Source organism: Stegodyphus dumicola, chromosome 5 (assembly GCF_044657685.1).
Source record: "Stegodyphus dumicola isolate Sdum_Otavi_A_Nest chromosome 5, ASM4465768v1".
Classification (NCBI taxonomy): domain Eukaryota; kingdom Metazoa; phylum Arthropoda; class Arachnida; order Araneae; family Eresidae; genus Stegodyphus; species Stegodyphus dumicola.
In genome coordinates this window covers 205,896,240-205,916,693 of record NC_140772.1, presented here as the reverse complement: position 1 = coordinate 205,916,693, position 20,454 = coordinate 205,896,240, and the positions used below count along the sequence as shown (strand labels likewise).

The window sequence follows — 20,454 nt, the reverse complement described above, 5'->3', positions numbered from 1 at the left end:
GAGCAGTTCTTAAACTTGTGATTTGTTTCTTCATTTGTTGTTGAGAAATGGGATTATTTTCCAACTCCCTTAAAGGGTGCTGAAGTAGTCTATTTCTCAAATAAGGTCACTGAAAGACACTGCCCTTCTTCTACAGTCCAATCTGTCTCTTGCCATCCTTAGGTAAATTGCTTGAGAGACTTATATAAGACTGCAAAATGATCGATGCAGAACTGTTGGACAAAACCACTTTCAGTTTGGCTGTAAAGAAAGACTTTCAGTGGATCATGCACTATACAACCTTAAGGCAACTAGAAAGAGCATTCTTGCAAGGGTACACAGCAGTGATCTTGCTTGACATCAATGGGGCTTGAGTCACCACAGATGGAGGCATCTTCAGAAGAGACCCAGACGTAAGATACCCACAAAGCTCATGTCTTGATCAGACCGTGTGTAATGTCATAGCGGGGTTTTATTGTACTAAACTCTCTCAATTGGAATATACCTACACGAGCATATGCAGATGACTCGTAATCAGATACTCACGAGTAAGTAAGTAACTGCGAATGCCAAAAGAAGCTTAGAAACCAGGGAAAATCAAGCATTAGACTATCCTGCAAACAGGTGCTCCCAGCATAAGCTTATGCTCCGACACGAAAAAATGGTTGCCATAGTAACTGGAAATTTCAAAGTACTAATCAAATCTGCAGTTTTCAAAATTAATGAGCACTCAATGAAGATAGCAAAATGTTAAAATATCTTGGCAATATTTTAGATGATTAATTCAGTTGGAATTCTGCATAATGGAATTTCACACCTGAAAAGTAAATTATCTTGGCAGTGCAACAGTCTGCTGTGGATGACGGGAAAAACCTGCAGCATCTCTTCAGCACTTCTGAAAATGTTGTATCACACAGTGACAGAGGCCCACCAACGGCCAAGCGGTAAAGTCGCTGAACACTGGTAGTTCGGTCCGAGGTTCGAATCCCGTGAACGGGTTGGCTGCATGGGTGTTTTCGTGGTTTTCCCCATGTGTAACTTGTATACGAGCCAGTTTCCCTTAGAAAGTCCTCCATGAAGGCATCCCTCCCCTTAGGCAGATAGCCCTAGTGTGCTTTGCCATAATTAAATACACCACCACACAGTGACAGTACCAATAGTCTGCCATAGAGCATCAGCTTAGTGTACCGTATTTAAATGCAGACATTGTCTTCTTGGGGCTCCTGAAATGCAGAGAAAGTATGTTTACCGTCAAATCTAGTACTTTCTTCTTCCTAGTAATGACAATAAAATTAGCATGAGATATGAATTTATGCTGAACTTTGAATGTAATGTGAGATACTATGTAACAAGCCATATTGATTTTATTTCAGCAACAAAACCCTTTAATTGTTCCCCCTTAACATTTATCATACCATATATAGTAAACCTAAATTTAGATTGCGAAAGTAATAGATAACTTCTTTGTCATCTAATTTCATCAGTAAGAAATAAAATGAAAATTATCATGAAACATGTTATAAAATTTTAATCTGCCACAAATTATATTTTTTGAAAAACTGAATATCCAGATGGCAATGTTCAGCTTGTAAATATAGAAAATGTACTATATCGTGTGGAAAAGAATGAAGTACCAGAAAAAAAGCAAGATATTCTAGGTTAAAATATTCATTTATTTTGTTGAGTTCTTAATCAAGTTCTGAGACAAATAAATTTTGAAGATCCTCCATTAAACAATTTAGCAAAGTTGAATCCTAAAATGTGTAAATCAGACATCTTTTACATTCTAATGTCACTTCCTTTTGGATTTTTCTAATCCAGTTGAAGAAAATAGCTATAAAGATCTTGATGGAGAATGGCATCTGTTGTGGACTGTAGAGGCATTGACAAAAAGTCAAAAATTCATAATTTTTGGAAATACTCTTTTTGAAATGAAAAATTTAGTAGAACAAATGTTTCATAGTTTAGCAGTCATTAATTAAAACTAAATTGGGCCTTCCTTATTCAGTAGCAATAAAAGAACATTTCCAATTGTGACATTGGCTAAGAATAAATAAGCTACAAACTTCCTTGAAGAATGGTCCCTTTTGACAGAGAAAAAAACAACATTCATCTGCAACAAATTTTATTATTTCTTAAGAATGAACTATTTTAGCAAACTGGGAATTAATAAATACTTAGTGTTTTTCCCATTCAGTAATATATGCAATTACCATAACAATTAAATGAAATGCATTATGCAGTGCATATATGCAAATAGCATTTAGATAGCTAAAATATTTATTTCAAAATAGAAAAATTAAGTAACTAAAAATTTGAGCTCATAGATGTCTGCAGTGATAAGAATCTTGATATATTTTCCTTTTCATATTTATTGGACATATTGCTACTGTATGAACACATTACAGTTAAATTTGAATATCTATTTTTTCTTTTTCTAGGTTCTTTTTTAAACATAAATAAATAAAATATTCATTATTTCTTTAATGTTACATTTTTAGTTTTTTAGAAAATTTCATTGATGTGTTTAATGCTTTTATTACTTCATGCCAATAAATTTTGATTGAATTTTCATCATTGTGTGTTTCTTTTGCTACTCGGTATGCTTCAAATAACATTATCCTAACTTAATTCTATGATTAATGCATTAACATTTTCAATCTATTCAATAATCTTGTTTTCTAAAAGCTTTTTTTTTTTTTTTTTTTTTTTTTTTTTTTTTTTTTTAAGAACATCCTCAAGTGTTTTCAGTAAGCCGAAGTTGATTGGATCATCATTATTTTTTCTTTCTGTAGAATTTTGCCTTGTGTAATTTGGCCATAATTTTCACCCAGCTTTTCCATATGTTTCATTTTAATTAACTAAATGAATGAATGCGAAATGTTCAGTTATTACAATAATGTTAGTAAAAGAGCTGCCAGTATATTGAATGTGTTAAACCTCTGAATGCCAAGAAATTATGTTAAGTATTTTTTAATATTTATTGATTATTATAGTCATGTTGGGGGCGGTTTTTGTAAACTATTGGTATATTTTTTAATTTATTTTAAATATTTATTACTGTATATACATTTCTTAAAAGCTCATTATAATTTTTTTCTTTATTTATTTTAAATCTAGTGTGATTTTCAGAGCTCAGATGTAAATGGGAAGCTTTGCATTGAAAGGTATTTCTTTACTTTTTTTCCCCCCATTTTAGTTTAACACATTTTATTTAAAGGAATATCTTGATGTTTATAATCTGAATTCAGATCTTCTCAAACAAATGTGTATTTTTGTTATGATTATAAAACTTTATTTATTTGCAGGTTTTTAAAGCTGTTTTCGCTTTACCTGGATTTTTTCACTTGTATGTTAAATAAAGGTAAATATATATATTAATTCAAAGAGTTTCTAGGATAGAATTCTATAAAAGTTTTTGAAGAAATTTTATTTGAACTTCATTTTAAATATTGTGCTAAAATCAAACAAAATTTTCAAGTCAGAAACAAAGGTGGTAGTGCACAATCTTATTTGCAATATGCATATCTAAATTCATTTGCACAAAAAACAGCATTTAAAGTAAGTAATTTTGTGATGAGGGTGTGTTTAAAATGACAGGAATATGTGGTAACTGGAAACAAACATCTATAATTTGGATGAAAGTCATCTAATTCCAAATTTCTTAAAAGTACAGCATAGTAAATAATAACACCTTTACTGAGATAGACTGTGTATGCTATGAACTGATTTGGACAGGACTATGTATTCACTAAGCTTATGAAATGCAAGATTTTCAATAAAATTTGAATTGTCCTGATAACAATATTTTGAAATAAAAAATATAATTTCATATTAGAAAATATTTCAGTATTCTGCATTATCCACTCACAGTGAAACACTCATGGTTTTCCTTTTCCATTCTGCAGCAGTACAGGCTGAATGCATGAAGCTTTGTTGTCTTTTTCAAGTGTAATGTAAATACAGTAAGACCCCGCTTAACGCTGTTTCGGTTTAGCGCTCTTTTATTTCAACCCGGGGATTCCACGAAATCGCTCGCAGCATACGGGGATTCCACGAAATATTATGCAGCGATAGGTTTCAAATACATATCCGAAAGAGTGTACTTGTATTTCTTGTTTGGTGCGGTATTGTACAGACATATTTTGAAGGGGTAAATGTGGAAGATGTCGAAGAAATAATTCAAGAAGCAGCGGCTAGTCTTTCTAATGATGAGCTCAAGGAATTAACTGAACAAGAAGAAAACGAAAATGTTGACAGCAGTGATTCAGAAGAAGAGCAAAAAGAACTTTCGATGGCGTTTGTAAAAAGGAGTTTGTCTACCATAACTGAAATAATGGATCAATTCATTGAAAATGATCTGAATTTTGACAGGAGCTCAAAAGTAAGGCGTGGTGTTAGAGATGCTCTATCCGTTTATGAAGAACTTTTAAGAGAACAACGCAAAAGAAAAAGGCAAACAACATTAGATGCTTTTGTCACAAAAAGGTAGAACACTGAAAACGCAGAAGGCTAACTAAATATGACTTAGAATTTTATTTGTTTTTTTTTTAAGAATATTTGTTTTGTTATTTATATTTTGTTTTTATTTTTGCAAGAAATAATAATGTGGTATTAATTTGGGCTTTAAGAAATAAATGTTTGGTTTTATTTTTATTAAAAAAACATACTTTTTAAATTTAATACCTAACCAATTTCCTAGCCATCTTCCCCTAACCCCATTATTTACATGTAAAGATAGCCTCGTTTAGCGCTGTTTCGCATTACGCTCTACTTTGATGGAACGTACCCCCCATGTTAAGCGGGGTCTTACTGTATGAGGCAAATTTAGACAGAAAATCTTTCATTAAGTCATTACTTCTTCCTGGTAGATAAATATCATTGGTATTGCTGTTAACAATAAAACACACATTAACAAATTGTTTGATTAACAGAAAAATAGCTACTCTCTGGGAAATGCAAGTAAACATATTATTATTTATTATTATTATTCTACCTGCTTCAAATCTCAATGGGCATTACAGGTCAGTCATGTTGTTCTGATCTTTGCACCAGCAACCTTTTTTTATTGTTTATTTTTTTAACCTTATTATTGATAAACAGATTTAACTTTAGTGTATTACTTTTGTTGGGGGCTCTAACTTAAAATTTTTTGGGTATGTTAGTATAAAATTAGCAAAAAGGATTAGTTAGTTTAGAGATATTTACATATATACATGAATGGAGGCTTGCTACTTTTACATTTCATCAGGTGCCTGTACCTGGTTATCTGTTAAGATTACGTTTCTCTTAGAATAGACATACTCTATGATAGATCTGACGCTCTGCTATCCATAGTAATCCTGAAGAAGATCTTTGAGGCTGCATAATTCCTGGAGCTGAGGAAAGAAAGCTCTGATGGGAGAAGTGAGTGGACAGTCTTGGATGTAATGTGAGATGTCTGCTGAAGCACTCGCTGCAGGCTCATTTGATGTTTTGATGGCAAAGTGGGAAGTCTTCCGTGATTTTTAAAAGCTTGTTGTAGATTTTGAACCTGTTGGTAGGAACCACAGAAAGATAGAGTAGGTGTGTTGACATGTGTCTGAGTCATCCCAACAAGCTTGCGAGGTAGACATGAAGGTGCAGATCTTGTATTTGGCAGTGACTATGGAGAGTGGGATCTCTGAGTCAATAGAAGGGTGACTTGTGGACTTCTTTAGCTAAAGAGTCGCCCCTTCCGTTACCTTGTTACCTTGATGACTACGTACCCAGCACAGATACACTTGCTTGGAAGAAGACAGAGTAATAAGCACTTCTTTTAATGAAGAGATGTGGAAGGCTTGCGTGCCGTTCTTGTTCAGTGTAGAAGACATATGTAGTTGCTGATTAAGAGATGAAATTAAGGAGTGGGGGAGGTTTGATATAATAGTATCTTCAAAACAATTAAATATAAGCATTGCATAAACAAGCTGCAGAATTTTTATAATACATATGTATAGACAAGTAAGCATAGTATGCATTAATATGATTTAGTAATACAGTCTATTGTTTTGTGATAGATGTGTTTCAACAACAGGAATAATCTCAAGTTCACTGATGGTTGATTGGCTTAAGTTGCGAAAGACTGGTAATTCATCTCAGTTTCTATTGCTGAAAACTGAGCAAGTTGGCTGCACTCTATTTTCTTGTTTTTTTCCTCTGTGTTGCATAAATATAAACCAGCTTTCCTTAGGAACTCTTTCCTTAAACAGAAAAATAGCTTAACAGAAAAAATGTACCATAATCACTCAGTTCAACCCAGTGAACTGTTTTTGTAGTATTGATGATCATTTTGAACCTTTGTAAATATTGAAGTGATGTATAACTTTTTTTGCATTCAGAATTTCCTTTTATGTGCAGTACCCTAAAGGAATAAAAGAAAAGACGCATCCATTATGATATTTAATAAAAGCGTATCATAAAAATTTCAAAGAAAATGGGAACAAACATTTAAAAATTAATGCAGTTTAAATGCTGTATATTTTGGAATTTTCTGGGCACAGTTAAAATTATTGCAAAGTAATAGCTTATATCATTGAAACAGAGCCTTCCAAACTTGTGAATGGCTTTAGTATAGATGTTATACAAAACTATTTGATTCTTTCTGATCTCGATTTTGGCACAGTGTTTGATTTCTGATAGATTTCATTTTTGTTTTTCTTCTGTAAGATTTGGGGAGCCCATCTTCTTTAGATTTACTAACTTGTGATCCTTCATCTATGTATTATAATAAATTATTTGCATTTTCTATTATTATTAAAGAGTATTTAAAAAAAATTATTTTAAATGTATACATATTTACCATATGTTTTTCTTTTTGTAGTGGATTTATCACATCTTCATGAATTTTCTTCTGTTCCAAGTGCATCTGGTTTAGAGGAAAACACAAATAAATTAGTGTAAGTAATCTGAGTCTTTGCTGAAACCTTCATCATCAGTTTCACCTGAATACAATTCAGGTAACCCATTGCATCAAATTGGAAATGAACGAACTTACTTCGGACAGGCGTAAAATCAGTATTTCTATTCTGTGAAGCCTGAAATGAGTTCATTCTCGTTTATCAAATGCTTATTACAATGTAATGTACCATTTTTATCAATATATGATGATACTTGTTCCACATTTATATAGAAGATTAGTGCCATTAGCTGTAAAGCAGCTTATTGGAAGTGAAACAGTGTTAAAAAAAATCTGTTTTGGCCATATTTTTCTAAAATATATCCAAAGGTAAGGGGTTAGTAATTTAATATTAATGTCTTTTGAATGATATACAGTACAAAGTCCGTAATCCGGACTCGTCGTGACTTCGGCAATTCCGGATTAAGGGTTTTTCCGGATTATAGATCATTAATTTAAATCTGCTAAGATGGCATGCATAAATTATACAATTAAAAATATGGAACCATAATTTATGAAATAAAGAGCAATAATGATCTGGTATCAAAATTTAAACAAAAAAAAGCTTAATATTTATTTGTTTACTTTATTAAACAATGTAAGTTGTTTAAGTTGCTTCGCTTTTTGTGCTAAACGCGCACGCGTAACATTAGACACACATGCGTAAACGCATTACACACATGCATAAAGCATACAAAAAAAATTTATGGCTTTGAGGTCCGGATTATAGATTATTCCGGATTACAGACTTTGTACTGCAATTTAAAAAAACCTCAGTCTTAACATCTTAATCTTAGTATACATTATTAGTAAATATAAATGCAGTAGTACTCTGGTTTGCATTGCCCCATTTCATGCTGATTCATTAAAATGCTCTTTCAATTTTTGAAAATTCAAAATTTCATATTTTTTGTAAATTGATTGTTATTTTCCAATGAATTGCACACTATTAAGCCATGAGTGCAATGCATGGATGAAAAGTATTATGAAAGAGCAATGGAGTGTTGAACTATGCTGGTTACAATAAGTGCTATTGCACAGTAATTTCCGTCATATGGTCTCTCGCTCCCCACTCATCATATTCTTTCTTACAGTTTATCTAGCAGATATGTTTTTGTACATAATAAGTTCATCATTTGTGGATTATCTTTTGTCCTTTTAGTTTTATAAAAAATAAAGAAAAATTTTTCTTAGTCACATTAATTGAGATTTATTTTTCTAATAAGAGAAAAGCTGTTTCATTGGAAGTGATAATGTCGATTCAAAGATGGGGCAACTACAAGTTGGCATTGCGTGTTCTTTAAGGTTAGTATCATCTACTGTATGAACAGTTTTTCAAAATTCAGAAAAAATCAAATCTTCTGCTATAACATCATCAAGTATGTTAGCAAAAAAAGTGATGAAATGTAAAAACTCAGTTTTTGAAGAGATGAAAAAAATGGCTTAGTATTTGGATTGATCACGAAACACTACATGGGATTCCCTTAAGTCAAGCCATAATTAGGGCAACAGCAAAAAGGAGTTTTAATTTTATACAAGAAGAAATGAGTAGCACAACTAAATCTTTTGTGGCTAGTCGAGGATTGTTTGATTCTTTCAAAAAATGAACTTGGAGGATTACTGGCGAGGCAGCTAGCACTAATAATAAAGCCGTGGAAGAATTTCATAAATTAAAATGTATATATTACTGATGAAACCCTTTCATCATAAATTGTTTTCAAAATGGATGAAGCTGGTTTATTTTGAGAGAAGATGCCGTCCCATATATACATTCATTGAGAAGAAAAATGTGCGTGGATTTAAAGCATCAAAAGACAGACTCATCTTGCTTTTAAAAAGTAACACGAAAGTTGTATTAAAATTCAAGTTTTTGATTGTATATCATTCTGAAATACTATAGCTATTGATCGGAATGGACAAATTAATATGTCCCATGATTTGGCAATCAAACAGAAAAGTCTTGGGTCGCTGTAGAAGTTTCTGAAGATTGGTTTATGAATGTATTTTATTCATTGGTAAAGGTTATTGCCATAAATACACCATTGAATGAAAAGCTCTTTTGATAGATAGCACTTCTGGCCACCTAAAGTTTTAGAATCTTTGGATGCTTGTATTCCAAAGAAAGTTGTTTACCTTCCACCAAATACAACTTTATTTATAAAGCTGTATTTAGTGAGAGGTAAACAACTTTTGCCCCAGTCAGAGTGAGAAATCCATCTTTAAAGCATACTATTGTGACAGTGTTTCAGTATTTAATTTACAAAACTGATTTTAATTAAGTAAACTTAGTGCAGTTTTGAAAAATTATAATACTGTGTATGTTTTGTAAAATTTAAAACATGCTTGAAACTTGGAAGTGACATAACTGAGTGAATAAAGTTTGGAAGTACCTTTGACCAGAAATCTGTGAAAATGTTGGTGAAACTATGGAGAGAAATGAAATCATAATTGTAGCATAAACTGTAATCATAACTACTAATCATAACTGTAATCATAACTACTAATTATAACTGTAATCGTAACTATTAATCATAACTGCAGTTTTGGAAAAATTATAATACTGTTTATGTTTTGTAAAATTTAAAATATGCTTGAAACTTGGAAGTGACTTAACTAATTCATACCTGCCAACTTTTACGAATTTTTCATAATTTTTGCGAAAATGCGTTTGTCTTTACGATTTTACGATCGTAATCCATTTTTTACGATTTTTTTCCTTTTTCAAGTGTTTTTGGTGATTTTTCTCGAAATTTTAGAACTTTTCGCCAATTCAGCAATTTTTGCCAATTGCATCGTGTTTTACCGCCAACTACCGACTACTTTGAATCCAGTAACCTGCGGTTTCTCCCAACTCGCCGCTTAACCAGCCAATCCAATGCACTGAACTTGTTTCTCCCACTCTTTTCTTTGTGGGCGGCAGATTATTTTTTTCACGTTTGCTTCAGCAGCAAGGGAATTACTCAGCTCGGACTCAGCGAACGTGGATTGTTGCTTTTTTTGTTTGTTTGTTTGCACGTGCTACGAATTTTCTTAATACGTCATTGTTACGAAATGAGTTCAAAAAAACCGTATTCTCAATATTTTCAGCCTGCCTACAAAGCCGAATTTCAACAATTAAAGAATCCTTCAAAGGAAATAACTATGCATTTTGCAACGTCTGTGTGTGACTTCATAATAAGTCACGGTGGAAGAAGCGACATTGTTAAGCATGTTAAGTCTAAAAAGCATGAAGTTAATGCTTCGGCTTCGACAACGTCAAAGAAAGTGGATGATTTTTTTTCAAATTCGGCTACGAAGTTCTTTTAAATGCTAAAGTGGCAAATTTGAAATAAATTGAAAATTCATCTTTTGAAAAGATTCGTTTTTTTATTGATAAATTTCCATTTTTGTTAACAATTAAAGAAAATGAATGCCATAATGATGCTTTAGATGAACTACAGAACCAATTTTCTGCTGCACAGTTTGAAGACTTTGCCAGTTCTGGAGAAGATAGACTTGATGTCCTCGTTGGTACCTTAAAAAGAATAAAAAGAGCTGATGGAATACCAAAATATGATAGACTAGCAAGAGTTTTATGTGCTATTCTCGTAATTCCACACAGTAATGCTGAGTGCGAGAGAGTCTTCAGCATTGTGAAGAAAAACAAAACTATGTTTCGTTCTTCAACTTCACCAAAAACTCTAGAAAACATTTTAATTGCTAAATTTTATGAGGAAACTAATTGTTATGACAGGAAATTTTCCAAAGAATTTTTGGCTAAAACCAAAAAATGCACTCTAAATTCATTGCAATAATTTTTTTGTGTAACATTAAGTTCTGGTTTTGTTTCCTAATAAATTTTTTAGTTACTACTTAATTGAGATTTACTAATGTAAGTACAATTTTCTTTTTTCTATTTGTATAAATTGTTATTTTTTTAATATCAAAGCATGATATTAATTCTTCGTGTTCTTCTGAATTTTGGAGAAATCTTCTGAATTTTTATCTTTAGAGGTTGGCAGGTTGCTAAGTGAATAAAGTTTGGAAATGCCTTTGGGCAGAAATCTGTGAAAATGTTAAAGAAACTATGAAGTGAAATGAAATCATAACTACAATTGATGCTTTGGCTCATGAAGCAGAAATAAACAAAGTTCATGAAGAGGACATTGAAAATTTGCTGAAATCTCATGGAGATAGCTTATCAAATGCAGAACTGAATGATTTGGCAGATAATGTATATGTATTGAAAATGCTTTAGAAAATATGCAGTTCAAAGGCAAGAAGTGGAATTTTAAACTCCATTCATTGTTATAAAGAAAGGCAACAACAAAAAAAAAAAAAAAAAGTTTTAGATATTTTCTTTGTTTAAAAAAAAAAACTTAGTTTTCTATATATTATATATATGTAATAAACTAAGAATCCCCTTTTGTTTGTTTGTTTGTTTTTTAAAGTACATATATGTAAACAGGAATGAATTATGTACATATGCATAATAATTAATAAAATTAATATTTATTTTTGAACTATGTATTTCACAGTTAAATACAGTCAAAAGTCGTTAATTCGGACATCCATAATCTGTAATGATCTATAATCCGGACCTCAAAGCTACGAACTTTCTGCGCATGTGTCACATTGAGGCATGCGCGTAAGACCTTTTCGGCTGCGAATATGCGTGTGCGCAAAATACGTTTACGAATGCGCGTTTAATGTATAACGGACGGTATAAGCTAAGCTAAAATTATCTAATTCAGTTAATGTTGCAGATTGCATTGTTCCTTAATCTTCGAATTATTTTTTTGCAGACTGTTAGAGCAATTTTATAAAAATAAGCTTGAACTTTCGATTATGTCAAATAGAATTTCTGATATATATTTACTAATATGTAAAGGATCTACAAAGCGAAAGTATGTTTCGAAGTCCATTAAACAAGTGGAATTGCTGCAAAAAATGGATAAAGGTATATCTTTTGTTTATCTAAACTTTAACGTTTGTTTATCTAAACTTCGTGTATCTTTAACGCCGCGGCGCGCAATGAATTGGAAGTTGATCTGTCAGCACTATTCTTATCTTCAGGGCAGATGTTTTTATTTTATTTGGCTTATAATTCCTTACTAAATTTAGTATTTCATCTCGATGTACTCCGTCTTTGATATGATTTAAATCAAATTCCTCGTCAATATAATTCGCTTCCAATAGTGAAGAAAGTAACAGAGATTATTGAAAACGAAAAAATTTCGATTGACAAATTAGTCGGTATTCTCGACACAGCAATTATAGGACTTGAACAGTGGAACTTTGTAACTGAACAAGAAATTATGTCTGTTTATAGAATTAAAGAGAATGTATTATCAAATAAAAAACGAAGCAACTTTAAACAACTTACATTGAAAGAAATGTTTAATAAAGTAAACAAATAAATATTAAGCTTCTTCTTCTTCTTCTTCTTTTTTTTTTTTTTTTTTTTTTTTTTTTTTTTTTTTTTTTTAAATTTTGATAGTCTTTAGATCTTAATTGTTCTTTATTTCATAAATTACGGTTTCATATTTTTTATTTTATAATTTCTGCATGCCATCTTACCAGATTTAAACTGATGATCTACAATCCAGAAAAATTGATAATCCGAAATCGCCGAGTCCGGATTAACGACTTTTGACTATATTGTTTTTAACCATATTGTATTTGTGTTCTTTATTTTTATTTATTTATTTAAAACTTCACCTGATAGTTTAAATGATTGTTTTTGCATTAAAAAAGGTAATTGACTCTATTTTATGTTTGATTTGCTTAGCACTCCTTTTTTCATGCACTAAGAGTGTAAACCAGAGTATTAATGTACTTAATTTCATGATATTTGATGAGGTATTAGTGGGAAGAAATTTCATTCTCTTCAACAGGTCATTGCTTTCTAATGAATTCTCAGTAATAGTAAATTCATAAAAGAAAAGCAAAATGAATCAGCTAAACAATCAAATTAACTTACTTTATTTTCCTTTTGCATTATTAAATTCTTTAGCATCTGAGTATGGTGATCCTTCCTTCCCAAAAATATAGTTTTGGTTTACAGTCTAATGCTTGGAACAGTTTATAAAGTTTCAGGAAGTTTTAAAAAAGTATTTTAAAAATTGCAATTTATTCTTCAGATGCAGATTTCAGTTTAATACCTGAAGCATCTCTTAAGTGATCACAAAAAGACTACTAGTTAGATAGTTAATCTCTCAACAGTTCAAAATGTAGAACATAAAATTATATATTTAAAACAAGCTGTTCATAATAGTTGTGGCAGATGGTAAAGGGGAAAAAGTACTATATTATTCCATCATAAATTAATACCAGTACAACATTAATTTTGTGCACTTACTTAATAAATAAAAAAACTATCCAAGACATGACTGTGCACTTTTTGCACTGAATTGTTTGCATATGAAGCTTGAAACAGACATTTCTCCCAAGTAAAATGGCAATATGCTAGGATGTCAGATCTTCAAATAAATAAATAAACACTTTTGAAAATTCCCTTTAAGGTGTAAAAGAAGGGAAGAATGTTATCCCTGCTTACAGCTTTTATCTCAAGATACCTTAGAATACTAACTAATAACTGATTTTATACTATTAATTGGATAAAATTATTTTCAACTGTCAATTTAAATTGTCTAATTAAAAATGAAACAGAAAATTTGTCATTGTGCTTTTGCAGTGTCAAAATGCAGTGGTCTCAACTTCTGGTCCCTGAATTTTTTAGATATGGACTGAGCTTATCAGCATGAGGAAGGGGAAAAGATAGAATGAATAGGTTGGGGTTTTATCTTTCTCCCTGTACACCATGCCACTAGTGACTAGGGTAAGGTAGAAGAATTTCCCACTTTTTTACAATGAACAAATTTAGTTTGTCAGCTAACAGCTGATAATAATTCAGTATTCTGGTGTTTAAAAGATGGTTATATAGTGATGTTAATTCAACAACTGGAATTACATAAAATAAATGCCAGTCTAAGATTTAATATTTAGCTGTCAATACATATGAATTCCAAAGTTTAACCAGCAGAAATATGTAGCAGGTATTAGTCTTTTAAACTTCAGGTAGAAAATAGATATAAATTAAAATTTTTCTCTTTGCATCAATGTTTATGTACTTTTTGATAAATAAGGGAAATTTAAAATTTAGTTACTTTGTTTGTTATTATTTTGCTAAAAATGTTCTTAAATTTTGTTAAAAAGTGTTGTGGCACATCAGCTGGTTTAAGATCATGCAATTTGAGCTTGAGACCACTGTCATAATGGACTCGGGTTATATTTAGATTTGCAAGAATGTATAAATGAAAATGAGTCAGAAGTTTTCTTTAAAGATTCTGTATTTTATATATGTACTGTTTGTACTATAAAAATAATGTGTATAGTATATCTGGGTACATATAAACAAAACCTTCTATTTCAGAAAAACATTTGTTTGTGAAATTATACCAGGCATTAAGAACAGTATAAAAGAACTTGAAGATAATTTATTTACAAGTGACATTTCTGAAGTAAGTATATTTATAAAGCTTTAAACTACAGAGTGTTTCAAAAAGAATATACATATTTCGAATGCATATATTTATTAAACTGTATGACATACAAATATGAAACTTTGCATACATATGTACAAACCTCTCAAGTTCAGATTACAGATGTTCAGTATGTCCTCCATCAGCGACACGAACAATTATCACATCGATACTCAAATTCCTCCCATACTCGGACGAGCATGTCCGTCATCACTGATACTGTGACAGTTCGGATCCAGTTCTTCACCTCTTCCAGGTTCTGTGGGAGTGGTGGTACATAAACTTTGTCTTTAATGAAACCCCACAGGAAGAAGTCACAGGGTGTCAAATCCGATGACCTTGGAGGGCAGCTGAGACATGCTAAGTCGCCAGCTCTTTGACGAAGAGTCCAACGGTTCGGTAGAGTTTCAATCAGATAATCAGGCACTTAGCAACACCAGTGAGGGAATGCTCCGTCTTGTTGAAAAATGAAGTTGTCTTCGTGCAGCCTCATAAATAACCGGTTTTGTAACATAGCGAGATACTGCTGACTGTTAACCGTGTTTCCATCAAAGAAGAATGGGTCATAAACAGATGGTCGGGATATCCCACAAAACACGTTGATTTTGGGAGAATCTTGTACATGTTCAATGGCTGCATGTGGGTTCTGTAGGCCCCAAATTCGAACATTGTGTTTGTTTACATGACCACTAACATGAAAAGTTGCTTTATCACTGAACACGATGTGTTGTGTGAAAGTGTTATCGTTGTCAATAGCATCAATAATCTCATTACGAAATGCCACTTGTTTGCGTTTGTCATCAGGACGCAGAGCCTGTAACAAATGTAACTTCTATGGCTTCATAACCAACCGACGTCTCAAAACATGCCAAACTGTTGTTGTAGGCAGTTTTAACTCCCAACTGGCACGATGAGTTGATTTTGAAGGACTATGTTGGTAGGCAGTTTGAATTCATGCAACATTTTCGTCGGGAATACAAAGAAGGCCAGGACTCTTTCCTTTACATACACATCCTGTATTTACAAACAGTCAATACCATCTGTGAATGTTCCACCCATTTAGAGGATCACTTTGGTACCTCAACTTGAAACAGCTTTGCACTGTAAACATGGAATTGCACTTCACAAACTCGAGAACACAAAATGATTTCTGCTGCGGAGTAGCCATTTTAAACATGTAACGGTTACCACGCAAAACAGAAGACAACTGACATCTAGTGCCTATTAATATAAACTGGACTATGTATTCATTTCGCCCGGAGCTGAGCACAGTGATCAATAGTTTGGATAAAATAACACTTTGTAATGCATATATTCTTTTTGAAACACAGTGTATTTCAGATATATAGTATAGTACATTTGATGACAGATTTGAAATGATTAAAAATTAAAAGTCCCCCCCCCCAATGGACCATTAACCGTAAATGCCAACAATGTGAAGCATAGATTTTTACTTTAAATAAACATTAAGGAAAAAGGCATTGAAAGTCATAAAGCTTTCCCTACTGCTGCATTGTTAAAAACATGAAAACGGTGTAATATGTAATGCACATTCAACCATCAATTTACGTGCTACTTTTTTTTTTGTTGTTGTTGTTGTTGTTTATAAATGTTTGGGTGTATATATATGTATATGAAAATTGTCTTGCATGTTAACCTTTTACATGTCGCATCCCGCTAAGATAGCCAACAGTTTGTAATGTCACTAAACTTCTAGTCTTCAGAAGGGAGGCTTCTGTTTAAGAAGCAGTTGATACAATACAAAATCTGAGATCTGAAATCATTGGAATTTCAGTGATTCCAGATTTCGGAAATTTCCAGATTTTAGATTGTCAGTTTAAACTAGTAAGATGACATGTAGAAACTGAAAATATTCTTTTAGAAAGATATTACAGATAATCGCCATTCTGTTGATAGATGATTAAGGCTTTTTCATCACAATGTAAGTCTTCAGTTATATTAGCTTCATTTAACATTTCTTCTTATATTCCCGTTCAGAAAATTTTGCTTTTTACTTGTGATGTCCGAAAACCTTCTGATTAATAGATTTTATCATCATCATGATTATCGGGATATAAGCGATTTCAGATTTTTTTATCATCATTTAAATCTTGTAAGATACTATATGGAAATTGTAAAATTAAAAATATAAAATAGCTGTAATAATTGTTTATGAAATAATGAAGCATTAATGACTTTAAAGAAACTAAAATTTACCAATAAAGCTCAATATTTATTTGTTTGTTTTACTAAAAAAATTTTTATTATATAAGTTGTTCACATTACTTTTTTGGGGGGAGGGGCAATACTTTTTCTAATTTTATTTTTAGACATTATTTTTTATTCAGTTACAAAGTTACATTCTTAAGTCCTGTAATTATCATGTCGAGAACAAAAGTGTGATAAAGCAACATAAAACTGTGCCTAGAGAGATTTCATATAGCTAAATATTGACTAACCCAAAACTATACATCACCTTCACATCAAAGACAAAAATTACTAAAATTTTAATGTTACCAGAAATGCATTTAAACATTTGATGCATACTTTAGTTTGAGAAAAGTCAAGTTATGTTGTCTACAGTAGAAGTATCCGCAGCAAAACAAAATCCAAATCCAAAAGCAGCTAACAAAAGAGGTACAGTCATAGCAGTATATATATTGTAACATAGTGCTGGAAATGACAGTGCCCCCCCCAAACTTTCATCAGTATTGTTGATGAAGTTAAATGTTTTTGTGATACAAATGTGCTTCTTATTTTCCTGTCCTTCCCAATGCATTCAACCTTTTCTTTACTCAGATTCGAAAAGATTTCATTTAAAGAAGTTTTATGAAACTTAATTAGAAATGCAATAAAACAAAAATTACACATGGGGGGAAGTAGAAAATATAACTTACATGCTGTAGAAACTTTATTCTATAAAATTCCCAGTAGTATAAAAGATACTGCTATTACTTATCATCCTGATCTGAACTTAACCTGGATCAAGTCTCTGAATCCATCATGGTCAGACATATCGCTCATAAGAAGACCAGTCCCATGCCAAGAGAATGTATTTGAGGTCTCCTGTTTCTTCTGTCACCTGCCTTTCAAGGTGACTCAAATAACATTTAAGTGTATCTATGCTGCAATGGAATTTCAACTCAGTCCAATGATATGGCAGCTGATACTGATGACCAATTACCATACTGATCAAGGCAGAAATTAAATAAAAAGGTATATGTGGGGACACATCCATGGAACAAATATTTTGTTTAAATTGATGATTAAATGTATTCTAAAATTAACATATTAGTTTTTAGATTTCTTCACATGCTTATATGAACCATGCTACCATGAATTCATGATAATTTATCTGATTATTTTGGGTTTATTTAACTTTGGTGAAATTAAATTTTTATTTTATTAGAAAGTGTGCTATTCTGCTGCTATTAAATAAAACTTTTCTCTACTTAATAGAAGTTAAAACACAGTTTTTAACAAATGACTTAGCACATTGAAATAACAGTTACACTTTTTTTAACAAATTCCTTAGCACATTGATTAATCTATAGAGTTCTCTTATCTAGCGGCATAAACCTTGTAATTGAATTTTCTATTATGTTCTGTTTTGATGCTTTTCAGCTTAGGTGGTTGATGATAGGGAAAGAATGGGCAAGACCCCTCATCTGTCATCTCTAACTATACTGTAGAGATTTGAGGCTTATTAATGTGAGGGACAAAAAAATATTAACTGTGCCCTCCTTGACATTTGAGTCAGTTCCTAGCTTGGCATGCTAACCACTTATGCCATGAGGAAAACATATTTCATTAGGTTCTTCCAAACTTAAAGGGCAACTGGGAAAGGATACTAGATACATTCAGCTGAATGCAGAAGATGATAAAGATTTATCAATTGTTTCATTCTATATAAAAACATGCACGAGAGAATGTGATAATTTCTTATAATTATTTAAGTGAAAATTGAGTTGGCATTAAGGTAATTGCCTCAGTGTTCTTTCCTTTAATCAAATCAGCCGTAATCCAGGCATACATATATTGCAGGATGATTCATTTTGTGATTTTATTATAAATTAATTTGTCTGTTGTGATAATTGTAATTTTGCTTTATTTTCAATTATTTTTCCAAGTAATATTCTTTATATAACAGATTTTAAGTAAAGAATTCCCATCATCATCTGCAATATCTTTTGATCCAGAAAGTGCAACACATAAAATGAGTTTGAATGAGTCTGCTACATTGCTCAAATCACTTTGTGAAGGTAAGAAAAGCTTATATCCATATAATGTTTTTATTTGTTTTTATAGTGAGGGATAATCCATTTGAATAATCAAAAAAATATAATCACATTTTGATACTATAAAATTTTACTAAATAATCAGCAGTAAATTAAGGAAATTCATATGCGGTAATCACTTAATGTAAAGGTAAATGCTTATCGTCTTTTTAGTTTATTTTAGGGTTGTTAGTTATGAAATGTAGTGTAAAAGGATCTTTATTAGCTCAAAAGGGCTGTTAGACCCATCTGTGGTGGTTCACTTTTCAAACTGTTGCCACCAAATATTATCGCCATGTATTATATTCAAAGAAACTAAATAATGAAGAATCTGCATGAATGTTTCTCACATTGTGAAAAACAGCAGTACCTAGTGCCATCAAATTTTGAATCCTCCAACCGCACATGGGCACTTGGAAGCCCAAATTTTGAATTTGTTTTATTATCTGTTTACTAACTCAGTTCTTTAGAAGCATTTTGTGGAAATAGTATTGCCGGATCTCAGAGTTGATGTTCCAGCGGCTACATGCCGAAACATCTGATTTTAGCATGATGGAGGGCCTGCACATTTTAGCAGCACTGTGCGGGAATACCTCAATAAGACAAATCCTGATTACTGGATCGGCAGTGGCAGACCAGTCGCATGGCCACTGCTATCTCCCGATCTGACTTTCCTGGATTTCTGCCTGTGGGGATACATAAAGTCCATGGTGTATGAGACAACCATAACATTGAACATGGATTTCTTTGCTAGGATCTTGGAAGCGGTGAAACACATGCCTACTTTGAATGGGTCTCTGAATCCATGCATTGACATTGTGAAGCATGCATTGTGGTGAATGGAAGGAATTTTGATATCTTCTATGATTTAACTATGTTCTTTAATAAAAAGCATATCACCACCTCTTTTGACATGCTTTCTTTCTTTCTCTCTACGCTTGCAAACATTTCCCTCTAACAGTTGCTGTTTGCTTTTTCGGACATGAGTTCCTATGTAAATCTTTGTCATGGTATGTCATACCAGCACTTTAAATTTGGCAATGACCCGTTGATACATTCCGTATATATATATATATATATATATTTGTTATAAAGCGTGTGTGTGTAATTATATGAATTTTCCTGTATAGGTGAATTTTGAGTAACTTCAGATTTCTTGTTCCTAAATTTTCTCACTGCTACATAACATGCGTAATCTTTAAAAAATAATAATAATAATTTTTATTTCTATAGGAATTATTAACACCCTAGAATATCAAAATAAAAAACACATTAACAATTGTAGGAAAAAATAAGAATATGTGTTTAAATCTTCATCATTTTAGATGTTGTTTAAAAAATTTTTGTTCTAATGATATCCTCAAATCTCCATATAACAAAAAATACTCTGTGTAAAAATCAGGTGAATTAATCATTTTAAATTGCTTACCATGAAATGTATGTAAAAGTAAGTATTTAATAATCAAATTACTTTTATTACATCATTAAACAATATCTGACACCTCATAATTCATAAGTTCCTTCTGAAATTCCAGTGAACTTTCATCCAATGGAAGTTTTGTTTTAATGAAAAAAGTTGCTCAGTAGTGATTTTTTTGAATAATTTAAATGTTTGAGAGGTTTTTCTATTTTATATTGTAGTATATATTTGTCATTATATTTTTAGAAAGTTTGCAGTCTGCAGATTCAGGTTTTGGTGACAGTTATTTAACAGTGCAATGTGGACAGCTGAATGAACCATTGCAAAGCAGGTAGGAGT

General features: G+C 31.7%; 1 protein-coding gene across 2 annotated transcripts in view; it reads left to right on the top strand.

Moving 5' to 3' along the window:
- The window catches only part of dgt6 (dim gamma-tubulin 6), a 77,584-nt gene that overhangs the window by 41,386 nt on the left and 15,744 nt on the right, over window positions 1-20,454 (top strand). For both annotated transcript variants that reach the window (XM_035373491.2, XM_035373490.2), the window contains exons 9-14: window positions 3,100-3,146; window positions 3,288-3,343; window positions 6,821-6,896; window positions 14,310-14,397; window positions 18,569-18,680; window positions 20,362-20,446. In XM_035373491.2, the coding sequence (XP_035229382.2) occupies window positions 3,100-3,146; window positions 3,288-3,343; window positions 6,821-6,896; window positions 14,310-14,397; window positions 18,569-18,680; window positions 20,362-20,446 (464 nt within the window). The remainder of the gene's footprint in view (window positions 1-3,099; window positions 3,147-3,287; window positions 3,344-6,820; window positions 6,897-14,309; window positions 14,398-18,568; window positions 18,681-20,361; window positions 20,447-20,454) is intronic.